General features: G+C 43.5%; 1 protein-coding gene across 2 annotated transcripts in view; it reads right to left on the bottom strand.

Annotated features, from left to right (window-relative positions):
• LOC135907915 (streptococcal hemagglutinin-like) overlaps positions 1-21,746 on the bottom strand; it is a 43,727-nt gene that overhangs the window by 10,597 nt on the left and 11,384 nt on the right. Inside the window, exons 6-7 of one of the 2 annotated variants that reach the window (XM_065439693.1) lie at positions 10,791-17,330; positions 9,566-9,652 (exon numbers count right to left, since the gene is read on the bottom strand). In XM_065439693.1, the coding sequence (XP_065295765.1) occupies positions 9,566-9,652; positions 10,791-17,330 (6,627 nt within the window). The remainder of the gene's footprint in view (positions 1-9,565; positions 9,653-10,790; positions 17,331-21,746) is intronic. The other variant, XM_065439694.1, reaches the window with a different exon arrangement.

Raw genomic sequence — 21,746 nt, 5'->3', positions numbered from 1 at the left:
ATGCATTAGGCGATGTTCGAGCATTGGGACATACATTTCTTCGCTAAGTTCTCTCATACGGAGTGAGAAAGGTTGTGTGTCATGGAGGGTCTGTTACGAAAAAATGTTTCACACGTCAAGTCGTTAACGGTTGTGAAACAAGGATGTTCCTTATTAGAGCGCACTTTCAGAAAATAGGTAAAGCTGGTGTATGTTCTCTGAAAATGGAGCGACCACTCTTCTGACTCTACGTATAAACTTTCGACAGGGCTAGTTCTAAATGCACCAGTGACCAGGCGGATACCCAGAGGGTGGACAGGGTTTAACACCTTTCGCGTGCTCGGGGCGGCAGAGTGATAAACTACGGCACCATAGTCCAGTCATGATCGAACTAGGCTCCTGTAAAGATTCAATAAACACTTCCTGTCACTTTCCCATGTTGTGTGAGATAGGATTGTAAGTTCATTGTTTTAGACATTTTGCTTTAAGATATTTTATGTGCAGAATGAAAGTAAGCTTATAGTCGAGTACAATACCTAGAAATTTGTGCTCTTTGGTGACAGGTATTTGTTGTCCGCAAAGGTTTACAAAAGGATCTAGAAGCAGGCCTTTCTTACTTGTAAAGAGAACACAAAACCTTTTGTGGAGGTTGATTTCAAATCCAATTTCGTCTGCCCCCTTGGACACCTTGTTTAAGTCCTGCTGTACCTGTTTCTCACACACTGTGAGATTGCAGGATTTGAAACCTATATGTATATCGTCTACGTAGGCAGAATAAAAAATTGCTAGTAGTAATGATGCACGAAGCGTGTTCATCTTAACGACAAAGAGCGTGCAGCTGAGTACGCCACCCTGGAATACTCTAGTTTCCTGTATGAATGTACGCAACAGTGCATCACCTATTTTCACCCGAAATGTACGGTTGTGCAGGTAGCTTTCAATAATGTTTAACATTGCCGCAAATGCCCAGCGCCAACAGGTCGCGCAGGATTCTGTACCGCCAAGTTGTATCGTATGCCTTTTCCATGTCAAGAAACACCAGGGAACTCGTCTTTTGGAGGAGCTACCGTTAGATTGTGGTTATTCGCTGTCTCGATAATAAAAGCGGTAAAATATGCTGCTGCGTCGCCAATACTAAAATCAGTGATAAAATGTCTGGATAGGTAGGTCGATTTCTTAAAATGGTCCTAGTCAGCAGAAGCTAGATTCCACCGAGGCGTACGTGGTGGGCATTAATGTTGTTCAATTAAGTTTAAAAGAACTTAGAAAAGAACTCTGAACTTAGAAAAGAACTTTGAACTTAGAAAAGAAAACTTTTAGAAAAGACAAGAGAACTTAAAAAAGAAAAGAACTTAAAAGAACTCTATCATTGCTTGGCAGCTATCTCCTCTCTATCAATATCGTCAGGCACCATTCCCCAGGACTGGCTAATAGCAAAAGTAGTGTCCATATTTATATCAGTGGATCACTCGTCCCCACTTACCTACAGACCTATATCTTTAACTAGTACCATCTATAAACTATTGGAACACATTATACACTCACAAGTAATTACATATTTAGAGGAACACAATATCATCCTCAAATACCAGCACGGTTTTCGCAAGGGCTTCTCATGCGAAACACAACTTGCAGGATTTACTCAGGATTTACACTCATCATTGGACGCCGGCATCTAAATTGACGCCATATTCCTTGACTTCTCAAAAGCGTTCAATCGAGTTCCTCACCACCAGCTCTTCTCTTACTAAAACTTAGACAACTCAATATTCACCCACTTGTTCGGGCATGGGTGCAAGCCTTCCTCCTAATAGACAACAGTTCACGTCGGTCAATAACTTTGACTCTCCTTTCGTCCCAGTCTCATCCGGTGTTCCTCAAGGAAGTGTGCTCGGTCCATTGCTTTTCCTAATTTATATAAATGACTTACCCTCCTCCGTCAAATCTAGAGTTAGGCTATTTGCTGACGATTGTGCTATTTACCGCAACATCTCTTCTGAAGCTGACCGCCAATCCGCAATCTGACCTTGACTCCTTAACTTCGTGGTGCACAACGTGGCTAATGACACTAAATCCTTCAAAAACTAAGTTGATGCCTTTCACTAAAAAAGCTTCTCACATTCTAACGTCTTACTTGCTAAGTAATACTTCAGTGGAACTTATGACCACGTACAAATACCTTGGAGTTAACTTTCAGTCTGACCTGTCCTGGCATTACCATATTAACGTCACCCTTGCTTCAGCCAACCGCTCACTTGTGTTTCTTAAACTAACCTGAAACACACCCCATTGCACTTACGTAAACTGGCTTATATCACTCTAATCTGTCCTAAAATAGAGTATGCCTCAGCCATTTGGGATCTCGATCAAGACTACACTATTCAAAACATCGAAGCTCTGCAGAACCGTGCTGTGCGTTTTATTTTTTCGGATTATTCACGTCACACCAGCGTCACTTCATTGAAAAATCGGGCTGAACTGCAGGTGTTATGTCGCCGTAAAATTGCTTTCTTATCACTTCTTCATAAGCTCTACCATCATGTATCACATCACGAGGACTTCTTTAAGCCACCCTCTGCCATCTTTCGCCGCCGTGATCACTCCTTTAAAACCGAACGCTTCACATGTCGCACATTAACTTATGCCAGATCGTTCATACCGCGCACCATAACCGTCACAGACATAAATGAATTCCAGAAACTTCTAATCATTAATGAAAGTGCATAAACCTTTCTTGTGTCATGTCGTCCCCCGCCCCCATTTTTTTTCCACTATGAATGATGTTAAAAGATGTTCTTGTCCTCTATTTAACATGCAAATTTTTTATTATTCCTATTTTTATTGTGGTGTTTTGCCTTTTCCTTTTAAGTTAACATGTTGTATTGTTTTCTGATTTGTTATACATTAATGGTCCGAGTGCTTTCTATGACCCAGATTACCCTCCATTTTTCATGTTTGTGATTTGTATTCTCTTTTTGTACATTTCTGATTAGTATTACTACTACAACAATCTTCTTGGTCTTGTATTATTATTTTTTGTGATTGTTGTTTATCAGTTCCCGTATTTTTTTTTTCAACTTATTACTAACTTATTACGTCTGTATGCATTACTGAACCCCCCCCCCCTCCCTATGTAATACCCTCCTGCGAGAAGGCCTTTAAGGGTATTCTGAATAAAGAAATAAATAAATAAACTGGAAAATAGTCACTTCCGTAAGGATTTTTAATAACGCTCCACTCTAAGTAAGGAATAAGAGCTGCTGAGCCAACAGAGAGGTCTATGGAAGAATGATAATTGTGAAACATGTTATTATAAGTTCATTTTTATTGAACAGGCATGCACCAGTGTTTACTAAAAAGTCCTCTATGAATCGACCTCTCGCATCGCATTGCGAGTCTTCCCACATCATGTTGTGAGCATTAAAATCTCCCACAAGTATGTAAGGCTCGGGAAGCTGGCTAATGAGGTTATAAAAGTGTTTTTTCAAGATTATGGCTTGGGGGTATATAAATGGAACAGACAGTGATTAAATTATTGAAAAGAATGGCCTAAACTGGCACTGCCTCAAGGGGCGTTAGAAGGGCGACTTGTCGGCTACTATTGCTACACTGCCAGAGGCGTTAGCCTCGTCGCGGTCCTTCCGGAAGATGAAGTAATTACAAAGAAGATTTTTGTTCTAGGTTTCAGATGTGTCTCTTGAACACACAGCAACTTTGGATTGTGTTTGTGTAGTAATTCTGTAATGTCGTCGAGGTTACGAAGGAGTCCTCTGGCATTCCACTGTAGTATGTCTCCACTGTGATAAATGTGTTGTGTGCTGTGTGTTTAAAAGACTAGGATTAGCTCACGGGCCCTTTCCAGGCGCCGTGACGCGAGTTTTGGCTTTTTTGGAGCATTTTTTGGAGGGCTCGAGAGTGGCTCGCAACTCTCGAGCCCTCGACCACCCAGATGGCACTGAGATGGCACTGACAGCGCTGTCTGGGTGGTCGTCGTGTCCATCACCTCTTGCGAGGCATTGGACACGCGCTCTTCCGAGCACTTTGTTTGACACGAAGGCCTCGGCACATCCGACTAGACCTTCGAGGCCACTGGCCCGGAGGTCGCTGGTCCCTTCCTCTGGGGTGGCGGAACAGTGCTTGCTGTAGCCGACGGGAGGGGGCAGATGGCATAACCGCCAGCACACTGCGTGTGGGCTGGACAGCTGGCGGAAGCCGTTGTGTCACTCCCGCCTGACGCGTCACATCAGCAAAAGTATTTTTTGGCAGGAAGGATACCCGCATGCGTGCCTCCTTTAAACTCGTTTTCTTTTACTTGTAACAATTTCCATTTCTTTTTTCCAGGATGGGCACGATCGCAAGTACGCAGCACGCTCCCCATCCCAGTTTACACAGTGGAGAGCGTTCTCGCAAGATTCAGAGGTATGTTCATGGACACTGCATTAAGCACAGGTTTGGCGGCGTCGGGAGCTCTGAACTGTGACCGAAACGCTGGCATTTAAAACATCGGAGGGGATTTGGCATGTATGGCCTTATGCGAAGCTTTATGTACCCAGCCCCGATGGACTCGGGCAGAACACTTGAGCTGAAGGTGAGTATCAGGTACTTAGTCTCGATTTCTTTGCCGTCCCACCTAATCTTAATTCTTCTGACATTGATCACATTTTTCTCACTGAAGCCCTCCAGGAGTTCCACTTCAGTTAGCTCCAAAAGATCATCATGTGATACTACGCCATGAGTGGTATTCATAGTACATTGCAGGGTTACAATTACTTGGGTTTCCCCAAACACTTCAGTCAATGACTTCGAAACAAGGAAGAGTGAAATTGTTCTAACTAGTTTGTCTAGTTTTTCAGAATGAATGACATGGAAAAGGGGGAAGGAGTTTTTGCCGACCAAAAAACCTATATTTCATTGGTGTGCCCTCTTTTCTGAGGGCAATCAGGGAGTTGGGGAAAGGAACTAGCCATATAGGAATGTGTAGTTTTTGGCAATAACGCCAGCCACCCACCGTGGAGCCCTACACGGGAACACTACAGGAACTGTAAAAACAGATCCTGCAAACGCGAGCTGTACGTTACCACAATAACCAAATATGAAATTACTTAGGATGGCTATTCACACAAGGTTAACCTTTGCTGCCTGGAAAAATTGGAAGTAAAGGGAAGCCAGGAGAAGACAGGAAAGGGAGAGAATGACGAAGGTTGGAGAGAGAGAGAGAGAGAGAGAGAGAGAGAGAGAGAGAGAGAGAGCAACTACCGATTTCCCCCGGGTGGATCACTCCGGGGGTGCCGTCTACGTGAAGTCGAGGCCAAAGGGGTGTGTTGCCTCCGCCAAGGAGCCTTAAAGGTCCCGAGACTCAGCATCAGCTCAACCACCAGGATCCCCTTTCCCCCGACACGGCTAAGCCACGCACAGTTAAACGCGGGAGGGTCCAACCCTCATGTGCTCGGGTACGTGGTGTCGCAACACACCAAAGACCTGCTGACGCAGACGCCCCTGCAGGGTCTATACCATAGCGAGTAAGAGACTCCAGAACCGCAAACTCTGTGCGAGGTAGGTTCGCAAGATGCTGACCGACCATCACAAAACACAGTAAATGGGCACAACCTTAATGTTTCTCCAGTGCTGCCATGATTAAGGGGAAGGTTTTTATGAAGAAAATCGTCACAAGGGACGAGACATGAGCCCATTTCGAAACTGAAGAAACAAAGGAGCAATCCAAACAGTGGATGCATTCTGATTGCCCAAAGGCAAAGATGTTCAAGGGAACATTCTCCAGCAGAAAATGCATGTCTACTGTGTTCTGGGACAGCTATGGCGTTCTCTTGGTGGAATGCATGGAATGTGGCACGACCATCATTGCAGCTTCGTACGGCGAGACTCTAGAACGTCTACGAAAGGCAATTCAGAACAAGCGAAGAAAAATGTATCAGGCATTGTCCTTCTTCATGACAATGCATGGCCGCACAGTGCAGCTGCAATAAAGAAACTCCTGCAGCATTTTCGATGAGAATTCTTTCATCACCAAACCATGCAGCCCGGACTTGGCTCCATCTGATAACCATCTCTTTGGTCACAGGAAATGCTGGCTAGGAGGACAGGATTTTGACTCTGACAACACGCTGCAGACAAGTGTATAGAATTGGCTGAAAGCACAGCGAGCTGCCTTCTATGATGAGGGTTTAGGGAAAGTTGGTACCACACTATGACACATGTCTGAATCAGAGTGGAAACTATGTATAGAAGTAGCTGGAAAGTGTATATAAATGTTCCAAATAAAACAGTTTTGACTTTAACTGCAGTTTTCATTTTGCGACCAGTCGGACCTAGAAAATAAGTATAGCCCTCGTATATAAAGTGAAGCACAGGATCAAAGGATTACGGCAGTAGAGGAGGCAAAAGAGACAAGAAGCACATAGGGACAAAATTGCAGTTTCACCCGAAAGGTTAAGCATTGATTGCAATAGCAAATTAATAAGCAGCTACAAGAAGTAAGGTTGGCAGTTTTACCGGCCATATAAATTCCAGTAAATATTTGCTTACTGGATAAATGACCAAGCATGGTGTTGCATGCACAGGCAAACCTGAAAGCATCTTACTCAATAACCACGGAAACTCGCTGTCGGAACAATGGCGTGATGAAGAGTGGCAGCAGCGGTGAACGAACGCTTCATGCTGCCTTTAACGCGTCTCTGAAGCTTGAGATTACTTTTAGGCACACGAGGACAGAGTGCACACAAAGCCATAAGAGATCTCCACAATCTCCGTCCCCTCCGCAAGTTAACTGCAAGATAGGGTGTGCATGACCACACTCAAAAGTGCCAAACGCAGAGGCGGTTCCAGCAGCGTTGGAGGCACAGCTCATCAGTCTCCCTCTTCCCCTCTTATATGAGTTCTCACCTCTCCTCCTTACAGCAAGAAAGACTGGGTGAGCGGGAAGGTCACATGCATGCATGCATCAAATGCCCATCTTCTGCTTTCCTGGTGTGCTTATGTTACATAACAGATACATAGCGATTAAATCGTTAATAGAAAAATATGAGAATTAGAAATGCATACACAAGGCACTACTGGTAATAAAATCACCTCCTGCGTTTGTCGAATGGGTGCTGCAGTGCTACAATTGACTTGCCAAGGGGGGCCCGAGCCCCTAAAAAAAAATGAAGGGGGGGGGGTCATCCCCGACTTTAAGCACTGCTTCATACCATGGAACACTAAACTAGAGTTATGAACTTATGCTGTACAAGTTCCCTTTGAATCTGTAGAACAATAGCAGAAGGAACATCCATATTCCAAGTTGACTAGTATTGCAAGAGTTGCTGGAAAACCAATGCTTCCTGAGGATGCCTCAAAGTGTGTGCTTTTCTCAATGAGCTGTGTAATTTACGATAAAGTCAATGAGTGACCTATTAGCAGTAGCATTGGCCAATTATAAATGGCAATACATGTCAGGAGGGTACTGTGCTGTCATGTGCTAGATTACATTTCATCTCTGCTTGCTTGATTACAGAGCACCAGATTCAGCCCCCATTTCCCCATCATGTTTCAGGGTCTTACCGGGTTGCAGTTTTTAATCTGCCTCATAGCTCTCATCGTACCCAGGCACATGTATGGCTAATTTCAGGCACACTCAAGATAGTAATGTACTTAAGCCAAGACAGACAGTTCTTGACTGAATACTTTATCAACTACACCTAATGTCAAACATTTTCAAAGAGCAAGCTCGCCAAACAATATGCGAAGGCTTTTCTTAAACCCTTGATCCAGTGCAAAAAGTGAAAACTTTACTCAAAACAGTTCTAGCCAGTGAAAGCTTAAGAAAGCTCAAAAACATGATAGAAGATGGTCGAAAAAGAGCAATATTTAAACTAATAAATACAGTTACTCCTTATGGCAGAAAATGTAAAGATAATGACCTTTCCAGAAAAAGCAGAAATGCAGCCATATCAAAAATCTCAATTAGGAGTAACACACACCGTATCTGCACGATTCTACCGCGCCACCGATTGTAACGGGCAGTTATATTACTGCCCAAATATCCAAGAAATTAACTTGGTGCCGTTTCTACTGCACACATCAAGCAACGAAACCAGAGTCGGTGTGTACCTTGTTGAAACGATATTATGGAACGTACAAAGGTACACAGACACGCACACAGCTGAATCTCAGCGGCCAGTGACTATGGGAATCCGACGACCCCTCTTTTTCGTTGTTGACCGAATACAGAAAGTCATCTTCAGTTCCATTTGATTCATAAGAAATGCCACACTTCTGGAGGCTCGTGCAACCATCATCTGCAGGAGGGCATTCCACGTACCAGGGACCCACTCTGCGATGTCTCCGAGTGTTGCTTTCTTCAGGTGACCCATTCGATGGCAGTGTGGTTATCTACCTTGCATCGAGCTTTTTGCAGCGAAGCTCTTTATGGCTAAGGTTCTGTGCATTTTTGTTCTGCATGCGCAAAAACAATGGGCCGATCCCAGAGAGTGAAATACCGGGCTGACCAGCGGCAGAGGTGAAGCATGATTCAACCAACTTTCAAAAGTAAGTGTAATATCTCAAGTATAAATAGAAGCCGTATCAGATATCAGTATCAGGCAGTGTGAATGTAGGCCATGCCTACATTCACACTGCCCTTTCTTTGTCGGTGTTCCAAACGCTTGCGTATCGACTTTCCTTTTCTCCCGCACTCCTATGGAGGTGGTCCCATCGAAACATCACGCGTGTACTTTCTTCTGGCTCCTTGGGCCAGTCGTCCATGCGAATGTATATAAAAATGATGATAAATGAGTTCGTACCTATGTTCAAAAGTCTGTGTCACCTCTGTGTTGTGTGCTAAAGAGCTTTGCTAGTCATCCACCTTCAGAGTGGAATGGCTCATGATTTTTTTTTTAGTAAGAATTGCTTTTTTTATTTGGAGTAGAATTAGTTATAATTGTAACGCGCATGCAAATTTGAATGCACCTTAGCTTCAAAAAAAGTGCACATTAGAATCATGCAAATACAGTAGTGAAGCCACTGTAAAACTGACCTGAAAAGTGTGACTGATATGACCCGCTGTCCAAGGAAGAGTTAAGGGGAGAATGTGCTTAAAGCTTCTGTCTTTTTTATTATTTTTTTTTATTTTATTATTATTAGTGCTCTCGCGGCAATACTTAAAGGACCCTTCACCAAGTTTGGGCATTGCAAACAGACAAGCATGGTGTGTAGATCACATGCCGATGATCAAATCTGCAAAGTAGGAAACTGTTGCATCGTGAAAAAACAACTGAAATTTAACACTAAATGCCTTGAGCCTTCCTCTCTAAGGAGCCCTGCTTCCTGCACAATAGTCAAGGTCAAATGCATAAATGGCTTTACATCAGACGCACTGCCTGCCATGTCACCGAATAATGCATGCAACTTCAATTAATCATCTAATAGAGAAAGCGCAAAACTGATACAGAAAGTAAGTCCCATAGCAAGAAAGGAAGCAGCAAAATAATAATAATAATAATAATAATAATAATAAATAAAATAAAAAATAAAAGAAAGGGAGGTGAGACTCGTGACATAAATGTGATTTAGATTTAGTACATTGGCTTACGTATGGGAGAAGTGGTGCAAGCAATGCTGTGTTCAGATGCTAGTTGAGGCAAAGGAAGAGAGCGTGGATGTTGGCAGTGAAGCTCATCTAACAGCAATGCAACACAATATTTAAATTTCTTTTACCTTCCTCTAATAATGATCCGATTTGAAAAATTCTTAGAAGGGAGATATACCTTCCAATACATAACCTAAATTTCCAAATAGGCCTGGTCAGCGGCCATTAAAGAGGGCTCAAACAAGCGAAAGTATTTTAATAGTGGATATGAGCACAGTTCATTAAACTTAACCCTCATTTCACTGCAATGCACAAGATAATCAAAACGAAATACATACCCCTGTGCATCACTCTCTATAACGAAGCTTTACAATGTTGAAATATGAAAAATCTTAGCCCCAATATGTCACAGCATAGTTAGATCACTTCTAGGAACAGGGGGGTGCAAGATGTCATTATAGTACAACTTGTTTGCACTTTAGTGCTGTCACCAAAAGTATAAACAAAAAAAGAGCACTCTACACATGAATTTTTTCAGTTGCACCACAAACACCAGTCGTCACTAAGGCTTGCAAAGGTTTCGTACGTCAAATATGACCGAGAAGAAACAGCAAAATATAATTTTGATTTTAGAGTCCATGAACCCATGTTGACCAAAAATGCAAGTGTGAAAACTGCCATCACCATGTTCATTCACTTGAGCAAAAATACAATTTGCTCTTGTGCAACCGTAGGCACCATTAAGCTTATGAAGCAGTTTACATAGGCCTAAATATTATCCTCACCAAGGTTTCACCAAACTGGGTTTGGCAGTTGTGAGTACAGCCTTGTTGACTTGTGTAACCTCTGATCTTTAACATTTACAATGATGCCCCATCTGCTAGTGAAAAGTTTAAATCCGAAAATAGCACGATAGAAAGAGCCAAATATTAAAATTGAATAGGTAATGTACAAATAAATAAAATGATTCATGAAACTGGTGCACATGATGTCAACTATTACAGTCACTAATGGGTTGTAAAAGCCCCAACCACACACACACAGACACTGTATTCTGAATCATTCCCTCATCTTGACTCCATTCCTTTATCACACAGTATGTCCAGCGGCCGATTTTGATAAAAGCTGCATGTCAACCCACAAGTCAGCAATGAATATAATGAAAAGAGTGGATTGGAAAAAGCATGTTTACGGAATCTGGGTACAGGTTCTAAAAAATGCTACTCACCATGCACGCTCTCCACAGCTTTGGCACGCCTTCCCCTGGTTTTCTTTGGGGTAACCTCCGCCGTGCTGTGGTCAATGTCAGTGGCAGTCACTTCAGCGACCTTACGCTTGCTCCTTCGCGATGATGCTGCTAACATTGCTTCCTCGGAACATAAAACACCATTTGCTGGAGCCTCATCATTTTTTTCTTGCTTTGATGAGGCAACACGGCGCAATTTTGTGCTCTTTGAGGATACGCCCATTTTCTTGCTTGACTCTTCAGCGTCATTCTGCTCCGATACTTCCACATAAGGAGCCACTTGCTTTGGTGGACGGCCCCTTTTCTTTTGAATGGTGCCAACATTGTCTTCAACAGTGCTCAGCTTAGTTTCTACACCTTCCTCTGGCAAAAGAAGTGCACGCTTTCCTCGCCCTCGCCTTGTGGTAGAGGTCGGTGGAAGTGTGGCTTCATCTTTATGCTCTTGCTCAGGCATTCTCCGAGACGATAAAGTCTCCGTTGGCTCACAGTTTTGGTCCTGTTCTTTCTCTTGCTTGACAGCAGTTGCACGCCTTCCTCGCCCTCGCTTTGTGGTAGAGGTCTGTGGAAGTGTGACCACTTCATCTTCTCGCTCTTGCTCAGGCATTTTCGGAGAGGATAAAATCTCAGCTGGCTCACAGTTTTGGTCTCGTTCTTTCTCCTGTTCGACAGCAGTTGCACGCTTTCTTCGACCCTTTACAGTACTTTGAACGGGTTCCTTTTCGGACGAAACCACATTTTCTGCAAGTGGTTCAACTAATGAAACTGGGGCCTCACATTCTTCATTTACTTTCCTTGAAACCTGTGTACGTTTAGCTCTAGATGCTTTCTTCTGGTGTGGCTGCTCTGCAGTCTCCTGTTCAGAGACTTCAACATTTACTTTTCTTGAAGCCACAGTACGGCATGACCTTGTGCTTCTTACAGGCCTGGCAGAGCCCTCCAATCCAACATTGACATTGTTTATCTGTGCTGATGTCTCTTCTTTTTCATTGACATTTTCAGGAACTGATGTTCGTTTAGCTCCCGCAGCTTTCGAGGATTTCTGAGTGTCAATTCTCTCTTGGTCAAGATCATTTGTGACCTTTGAAGCTGGTGTACGCTTAGCTCCTGGAGAACTTCGCATGCCCACACTCTCAAACTCTGCTACATCTGCATCCATGTGCCTTGACGCTGGTGTGCAGCTTGACCGGACACTCCTGGTGGGGGTTTTCGCCACTGCAATATCTGTTATGTCTGCAGCCACATGTTCAGATGGCGACATGCCTATCAGTTCTTGCTCTGGTGCTTCATCCTGGTCATTCACATTGCATGACGCGGGTTTACGTCTGGATTTTCCAGCATTCGACTCTGTGAGCTTTCCACTAACCTTCGAGGCAACTGTCCGCTTAGATCTTGAACTGCTTTGTGCGCCAACTGCCTCAAGCTCCACTGTCTCTAAATTTGTCTTCTTTGAAGCTGGTGTGCCGCTAGCCCTTGCACTCTTTTTCATGATGCAACCTTCCACAGCAACATCTGCACCATTTGAAGTTCCACATTCAGATCGCGACTCCAATGCCTCATGCTGTGTGTCTTCTACTGTCACGTTGCCCGAGGCTGGTTTCTGCATATCTCCCGAAACTTTTGAAGACTTTGGAGTAGTAAATGCTTCTTGCTTCTCTTCCTCATTTGCCTTCCCTGACAATGCTACCTCCTTATCTCCTAGTACCGCCTCTGGGTCTGGGGTACCTACAGATACCTTCTTTGATGCCAATGTGCAGCTGGACCGACTTCTTGCAGGCCTGACAGACTCTTCCACAGCAGCAGATAAAGGTTCATTAACAGTCTCCTGTCCAGGTACCTCCTGCTCTTTGCATAGCTTGGTTGAAGCCGGTGTAAGTTTAGCTCTCTTGATTGGAGCATTTACAGTCTTGTGCTCTGTGCTCACATCATTTGGCTCCCTCACAAATGTACCTTGTTTATCGATTGAAAAACTTGTGTTAGGTGTGCCTGTTGCCTTGTTCTGCAAATTCTCTTGCTCACCGTTTTTCAAAGCTTTTGAGCTGCTAGACCTTGCACTCCTTCGCCCAAATAGCTTTTTTCCAGCGATATCTGTGCTGTCTGAAATTATGTGCTTGGATGGGGAACCGCCAACTGTCTCCTGCATTGGTGCCTCTTTCACTTCATTCACCTTGTTTGGAGCCAATGACCGCTTAGCCCTTAAGGCTCTAGAAGAATGCGGACTGCCTACATCTAGCTGCGCTGTCTCATCTGTCTTCATGGATACTAAAGTGCTGTTAACTCCTGAAGCATTCAAGGTGTCAAGTGCGTCTACTGCGTGTTGCTGTGACACTTTGGAATTCAGTTTTTTTGATGTTGATGTGCGGCTAGGCCTTCCACCTGTTTTTACAGACCCCTCATCTGCAACATCTCCACCACCTGAAGCCTCATGCTTAAACGGTGACAAGCCCATGGTCTCATCTGTAGATGGAAATACGCCTCCTGCATTATGCTGTGGGGTTCCTTTGTTTGCCTTGGTTGAAGCTGGTGTTTGTTTTACTTCAGCAGCTCTGAATGGCCTTCGAGTATCCACCGTATCTTGTTTTGCAATTTCTTCGTTCGTGGAGGCAGACATGCGCATGGCTCTTGAACCACTCGCAGTGCTTGGAGTTCGGATTATATCCCGCTCTGGCATTTCTGCACTCAGCTTTCTCGATGCCATTGTGTGGCTCAACCTCGCACTTCCCTTCCTGACAGACTCTTCCACAGCAGCATATGTATTGTCTGAAGTTGCATCTTCCAATGGTGATGTGCCTCTTGTCTCCTGTTCAGTTGCCTTTCCCTCTTGATTTCTCTTGTTTAAAGCTGGTGTTTTCCGAGCTCCTGAAATTCTGGAGGACTGCAAATTCTTATCAGATGCTAGCGTGGATTCAGCCTTTGAAGCATTCCGTGTACTTGGTGTGCCAACAGCTTCCTCTTGCGACACCTCTGCACTGGCCTTCTTTGAGACTGGCGTGCGAATGGTCCTTGAGTGCCTTTTCTTGATAGACTCTGCCACAGCAACTTCAGTAACACCTGCAGTCACATGTTTGGATGGCGATGTGCTTAATGACTCCTGCTCCGAGGGTTCACTCTCTTGGTACAGCTTATTAGAAGCTGGAGTATGCTTAGCTCCTGAAGCTCTCAAATACTTGGTAGTGTCTGCCACACCTTGTTTTGTAGTCTCTTCATTCATAGATACTCGTGTGCGTGTATCTCTTGAGCAAATCAAAGTGCTTGGCGTGCTGACTGTGTCCTGCCCTGGCACCTCTGCATATGGACTCTTTAATGCCGGAGCAGTGCTCAACCTGCCACTTCTGGTCCTTACAGACTCTTCCAGATCAGCATGCATACTGACTGAAGTCGGCTGTTTCAATGGTGATGTGTCCAGTAAATTCAGCTCTGCAGCCTCATTTTGCTGAACTTTCTTTGAGGCAGGTGTCCGCTTAGCTCCTGAAGTTCTGATGGACTGTGCTACACCTCCCTCCTTTGTCTCTTCCGACCCTTTCCCAAATGGTGTGGTACAGTTGGCTTTCGAAGAAGCGGCTGTGCCTGGTGTGCCAGCTGCGTCCTGCTCTGGAATCTCTGTATTTGCTTCCTTTGAGGATGGTGTGCAGCTGGACCTTGTATTTCTAGTCTTGGCAGGTTCTTTCAAAACATCTGTGTTGCCTGAAGTCAAATGCTTAAATGGAGATGTTTCCATTGTCTCCTGCTCTGAAGCCTTTCGATTTGCCTTGTTTGAAGCTGGTGTTTGCTTATAGACTGAAACTCTCTTGGAGTGCGGAGTGTTCACCACCTCTTGCCTTGAAGAGTCATTTGTCTTCGCAGATACTGGCGTACACTTTGCCGATGAAATATTAAGTGTACCTGGCGTGCCAAGTGCTTTCTGCTCCAGTACCTCTTCATTTGCTTCCTTTGAGGCGGGCATGCGACTGGACCTTCTTGTCCTCACAGGCTCGCCTGCAGCGACATCCATGCTGTCCGATATCTGAGCACTTACTGCGTGCTGTTCAAAACCCCCAACTTCTTTTGAGGCAACTATTTCGTGAGGTCCCGAGATGTTCAAGGGCCCTGGAGTGTCCACTTCTATTGGGCTTGATCCCTCTTTGCTTGCTTTCTTCAAAGCTGGAGTCCGCTTCGCTTTTGAAGCATTAGAACTGTTTGGCGTGCCTACAGCTACGAGCTCTGGGGTGTCCATGTGTACCACGTACGAGGCTGGTGTGCGGCTAGATCTCGTGCTCCTTGACCTGAACGATTCTTCCAAAACAGCATCCCTGTTTTCCACAGTCGTGTATCCATGAGTTCTGTCACCAATCCCCTGCTGTGGGTTCTCTCCATCCATTTTATCTGAAACTAGTTTATTTTTCATCCGTGGAGTATTGATGATCTCCTGGTCAGGCAACTTCTCGTTTGGTTTCCTTGAAGCTGGTGTTCTTGAAGCCGACACACGACCAGATCTAGCGGCCCTTGCAGAGCTGACAGGCTCTCCCAGAGTAATATCTATGTCGTTTAAACTCGCATCTTTAAATAAAGACATACTTGTGGCATCGTGCTCTTTTTCATTTACATGGTTCACAGCTGGTGTTCCCTTTGTTCCAAGAATATTCACAGACTCCGTGGTGCCCGACATCTCTTGCTTTGTTGTTTCTTTGTTAGCCTTCTGCAAAGCCGGTGTCCGCTTAGACCTTGAAGCACTTAAGTTGCTAGGTGTGCTACCTACCTCAGGCTTGCCTGCACTGACATTCACTGATGCTGGAGCACTGCCGTACTCAAAGGAATCCCCCAGAGCAACATTGACATTGCCTGAACTGACATGTTCTGACAATGATGCGCCTACTATTTCTTGCTCTGGGACCTCTTCTTCCTTTGTCTTCTTTGAAGCTGGAGTGTGCTTAGGGTTTGAAACTTTAAGGGACTGCGGAGTGGCAACCACTCCTTGCTTTGTGGTCTCTTTACCCAATTTTTTAGATGCAGGAGTGCGCTTAGCTCTTGAAGTATTCAAAGCATTCGGTGTGCCAAACACACCACCCTCTAGTACCTCAGAGTCCACTTTCTTTGATACTGATGTGCGGCTGGACCTTGCACGAGTCACGCTGAAGCTATTTTCCATAGCAGTGTTCATGCTGTGTAAACTTGGTGATGTGCCAACCATCTCAAGCTCTGGCACATCATTATGTTCAGACATCTTTGTCAAAGCAGTGCTTCGCCTTCTTCCAGAGGTGTGCAATAAGCTTGTATCTGTGGCCTGTGAAGCATTCACCAATGACTTGTGGGCAGGTTCATTATGCGCTGAAGAATCAGACACATCATGAACCATCCCGTTTCCTTTAGAGTTGAGTTCTTTTGTGGCACTCAAGTTAAATGATGATCCAGGCGTTTTGAACATTAACTCACAGCCTAAGGTGTCATCCAAAATGTTGGATGTCTGCAACCCATCCAGTGACTGATTCCCTTTGAACCTTCGAAGTGCCATGCGAGAACTGCTACGGCTACTTAAGAATGACAGTTCAGGTGTGGCAGCACTAGAAGCTGGGCAGCTGCTCTGTACCTCTGGAGTGGAATAAACAGATCTGTTTGCCTGCGCCTGCCACAGCAACTTGTTACTTTTTCGGGCACTGCCAGTTTTCATCCTATTTCTTGAAATCACACCTGCAACTGGGGTACTGGCAACAAGAATTCCACTAGCTGTGCCTGATGTTACAAGACCCTTGATATGTGTTGTACACTCTTCCACAGAGTTTTCGCCCAGTGATTTTCTGGAAACAGACTGTCCATTACAATCATTGTGACTGGCCAAAGACGTATCCTGTGCATCTTCACAGTCATTTTGCCGCCTCACTTTGGGAGAATTCTCCTCTGTGGTAATTTCAGAACTCTGGCGTCTTTTCACCAGGCTCTTGCTCAGTCTCCTGAGTGATGCAGACCGTTCATGCTCAGCAGAGGTATCTGCCATGCTAGCTAAAGAACTTCTTGAGCGCATTGCACGCATTCTTGGCTCATCTATCAAAGGTGTTGAAGCTGATGAGTCATACAGTTGGCCATTGACTGGAGATTCGGCAACTGGGTCAATGCCAGAACCATCACACCCTTTAGGAGAGCCTACACCTTGCGTTGGTGTGAGAAAGGTGGTTGCAATAGCACTTTGTCTTTTTGCTTTCAAGAGTTTACGAGAACCAGTGAAGTCTGACAGTTCACTAGGAGAGTTTGGCAGACCATCATTCCAAGACAGCCTCTTGGCATGCACAGTGGCTTCACCATTCCTTGCAGCTCCATGCACTGTAGCACTCCTGGAACGGCTTCGTCTTTCAATTTGATGGCCAGCATTACTTGAGTTGGATGCAGACAGAGGTGATACAAACACTTCTGTTGGGATACAAGGTGTTTTGTAAAGTGATTGGTCAAAGAAGCTAGTTGTAGGTGTAGCGACACCAGGTGTCCCATGCACCTGTTGCACAGCAGGACTCTCTTTGCCCATGTCACTTTCCATTGTTGAACTCTCTCTTGGGCCTCCTGCAGGTGAAAAAGCAGTCAGATGCATGTCCCAGTTCATCATTATATTAGCTTACACCAGTACTATTTACTTCCTTCGCAACAGTTAAGTCACAAGTGACCAAGATCTGACACAGTAAGCTATATATTTACTTGAACAGACAGCCACTTGATATGATCTGGTGTTCAGAGTGCACCAGAAGCTCTTGTCAAATGTCAAATGTAACAAAAGAACTACACCTGGTTACTGTGTTGCAAGAACATGAACACTGAAGCAGTGCAAAATTCTCCAAAGCAATGTGTCCTCTGCCTGCAAATGTGTGCAGTGGCTATTGCCACGCTGGACATACAATGCAAACCTGGTAATTCGCACACTTGGGTCCTGCCCCAGCTGCATGATACTGAATACGAAAAACTGTCGGTAATCTGATACGCACAAGGTGACAATTAAGTATGGTTGTCTACTAATGCATGCTATTTTTTTGCAGCAGTCACAAGTGGTAATCACAGTGTCTTTGTAAGAAACTGTTCTCAATACAATTGAGTGGGCAGTAGCACATATCTTCCCACTGCCAATACTCTGTCGGATGCTGTAGCATGATTACTCATAACTACCTAACACAAAGTGTGTGACCCCAGCACAGTGATGCCCTGGCAGCTCCATTCAAAACGAGATTGTATATTCCTTTGCTGCTGACAAATGGCTTGTAACACTCAAAGTGAAATTTATTTAAACTTGCCTTTGAAGTCCTGACAAGGGAGCAATGTCAGTTATGCAGGCGATGAAGAGAACTTCAGGTACACACGTCTCTGGTAATTCATTTACTGAGTGCTACTGTTGCGGACAAGCCTCTTGAATTAGTGGTATACAGCTGCATATCTCACAAAAATTGCTCTTGCTTAATGTCAACTACGTATTATGCACAGCAGAAAAGACAACATAACCAATGCTCCCAGTGTCCGTTTGCCATGCAAATACAGTCTAACCTCGATATAATGAATCTCAATTCTACACAATCTACAATGTAGCAAGCTTTTTCTTTTTTTTTAATCTCCCAATTATAGATCACATTTTTTTTTTTCTCGTGACGTAACAGAATAATTTGGTTCCAGTTTCAAGTTAAAAATTGCATACATACTGCATGCATTAACTTGGAGTTTTGGTGACAAACAAGACGCTGCCTTAAAATAGGTTCATCATTTGCACGCATCTTTTAATATGCAAAAGTTGCAAGTGGCAAAAAAGAAGCAAGTGCTGAGAAGAGACAGCCATTATGAGTAGGTACATTTTATTCCAAAGCTCTGATTTCAACCAGATTTCTACCACCTGCACCAGTGCCTTTCATTCAGCAATTATTGCTGAAGTTTCTTGCTGGATTCTGTTCAGAAGTCTTACTGACAACATACTATTCAAAAAGATTGTTCTAAGCACTTAGGAACTCATTTTACTGCTGAAACAGAAACATTGGCTCAGCGAAAAAAAGATTTAAATCTGTTTGCTACAAATAGGACTTTTATTTACAGGGCGATAATTTTTAAGTTTTCTGGAATTTATAAAAACTGCCTGCTGCAGATAACATAATTCTAGTTCTTGACCTGGATTCTTGAGCTGGTAAGAGGCAGACATTACTTGCATGAGAAATCAAAACACATTTTTAGCTAATTAAAAAGATCACTAATTAACTTCCTAAATAATTTAAAGCACATATTGTAATTTACTAAATTTATCTGGTGGGCTTGCAAGGTGTATCTACTTGGAATGAATTTCCAGAATGACAGCAGTCTGATGATATGCACGATCAAACTCGCTGTTAAAAAAAAAAAAAAAACTTATCCACTGTGGTGGCATAGTGGCTTTGACATTGCACTGCTAAGCCCGGGGGCACCTGATCAAATCCCAGAAGTGGCGGCGGCTGCGTTTTGATGGGGCCAAAATGCAGTAACACCCGTGCACTGGTGGTCAAAAATTTTCCAGAGTCCCCCACTATGGCGTGCCTCAGATACATGTCCTGGTTTTGCCACGTAAACACCCACAATTAAATTTTAATGCACTGTTGTTTCACTTGTTCTTTAAGAAAATGCTCTTTCATGCATTGAAACACAAAATTAACTGGAACGCCTATGTATTTCATGCCACACTTTGGGAAATATCTCGGAACTGGTGTCATCAACCGGTGTCATCCAGAACATTAATTTCAGTTTCAGTTTATTCTTTAAATACAATGAATGAGTAAGAGACAATGTGCAGACGAGGGTCCCTAAGTCAACGCCTGCAATGGGACCCTCCGGTTATATTAACAATGGAGAGATGTATTACCTGAAAGGATGAAGAGTTAATGGTGTTGGGTAAACTATTCCACAGTTCTATAGCAGCGAATGAAGATGTCATTTTTACATAGTTAGAATGAACCATAGGCAATAGAAAATTGGAGTTACGTGCAAACCTGGTATTACTATTAATAAAGGGACACTAAAGGCACATATTAAGTCAAGCTAAAGTGGTAGATTAGCTCTGGAGAATCTCTCAGGTGTCAATATTATTGCGAGCAGAGCCTTAATAATCGAGAAATTGAGGTAAATGCAGGGCATGATTAGAGACTCACCCGGGACATTCAAGTACTTGCCCGATGACGAAAGCACTCCTCAGTTAAATTCTATCGCTAGTACTCAACCACTCGTTCCACAAAACATCCTTGTTTAGTATTATAAGATGAAATAAAATGCTACTTAAGCAGTTCTGTTTCACTTTAGAAAAAAGAACTCGTTGAAAGTTCCCTCGACAACGATGCGGGCGGTCGAAAGGTTTTGTTTTCGCTCCACTCTGCCTCCCCCACGCTTTCGCATTTCAGTAATTATCCCGTAGTGCTGCACTGGTTTTTCCGACTCACGAAACTCGGACAAACTGCAAGTAGTAGAGAATTCAACTTCCATGCGATGTCGCGGGATGCCAAAACGGTCTGCGCCACTTGACTGAAAAGAAGCTGCAGCGGCGAATCCGCCACTCTGTCGTGGCTCGGTGCCGCCGTCTGTCGGGTGCCCTTTTACTCCCCGACGGCAGCAAAGGACAGTGATGGCGTATGCAACGTCACCACTCCCCCGATTGGGTGGCAGGAGATTTGAATTTTGAAAAAAGTATTCGGACCCTTCAGGTGCAATTTTCTCGTAAACTAAATCTCTTCTTGGCAAGAAACAAGCATTGCAAGGTTTCTGTAATGGTATTCAAACAGTCCACGTCGACTTAGTATTTGCCTTTAGTGTCCCTTTAATGAGGTACCTGGAATCATTGATTTGGTATGGAAGCTGTTTAGTAAGCAACTTATAAAACATAATTATTAGATATTAGTTGAACAAGTTCAGTAATAAAGTAGCACTCAAGAAAAACCCACTGTTGCATATTGCTTGGTTCTTTAAGTGCTGAATAAATGAGACATGACAGTGATATGTGTTTCCTCAGGAAACAATGCCATAATTAATGTGACTGTGAATGAAAGCAAAGTATGATGCTAATAACATGTCTTTGGAGAAATATGCTCTTGATTTGATAAATGCTTTAATACCAAAGGTACACTTTTGCTTAATGAAGGCAATGTGTTCACAAATTTTAGCTTAGAATCTAATTTGATACCCAAAAATGATACACAGTCGGAGACGGGAATGTGATAACCATCTAGATTTATCTCAGGCAAGCTAGGTAGTATTCTTTGGCTAGAACGGAAAATCAGGAATTGAGTTTCTGAAGGATTGATAATTAAATGATTGGAAGAACACTATGAAACAATATGGTCAAGCTCACTGTTTAAAGATTAAGGTTGTTAAAGGATGTTAAAAATAAACATTAAATGATGTTAAAAATACATTTGCAAACTCACCAGCTACAATTTGTAAATTGCAACACATATGCTACAGGCAATCTTTAAAAATTTCGAAAAACTTAAAAGATGATCACCCCACGTGGAGGTTTTACTGCATTACCGTTTCAACCAGCAGCATTACATGACCAAAATTTTGCAGCCAAACCTCAGCTAGGATCGAGTCAAGCCCATCCAACACAGCCACCATGAACTAACTTTTGTGGTGCATTTAGCAGTACATCTCAATGCACCTTTTACTTTGAACATCACTTGGAAAAAATTCAGAGTTCAAAATAATTAGGTTCTTCTCTGTGTGGAAACCGAGTTTGACTGCACTGGTTATAGGCTTGTAAGTTATATACAAATCTTTAAACTTACTTAAAACGTGACTTTGGAGGTCAAGTTAGAACTGGTGACTCCGTATTTGGGAATTGTTATCCCTGTATGAATGATTAATTTCTTTTATTAATCATATATCACGAGAAGCTAACATACAGACAAGAACAACAAAGGGGACTTCATAATTAAATACAGTTAAATAAAGTTAAATCGATAAATTAATGGAAATGAAAATGGATGAAAAAAC

Source organism: Dermacentor albipictus, chromosome 1, assembly GCF_038994185.2.
Source record: "Dermacentor albipictus isolate Rhodes 1998 colony chromosome 1, USDA_Dalb.pri_finalv2, whole genome shotgun sequence".
Taxonomy (NCBI): Eukaryota; Metazoa; Arthropoda; class Arachnida; order Ixodida; family Ixodidae; genus Dermacentor; species Dermacentor albipictus.
This window is presented reverse-complemented; position numbering and strand designations above follow the sequence as displayed.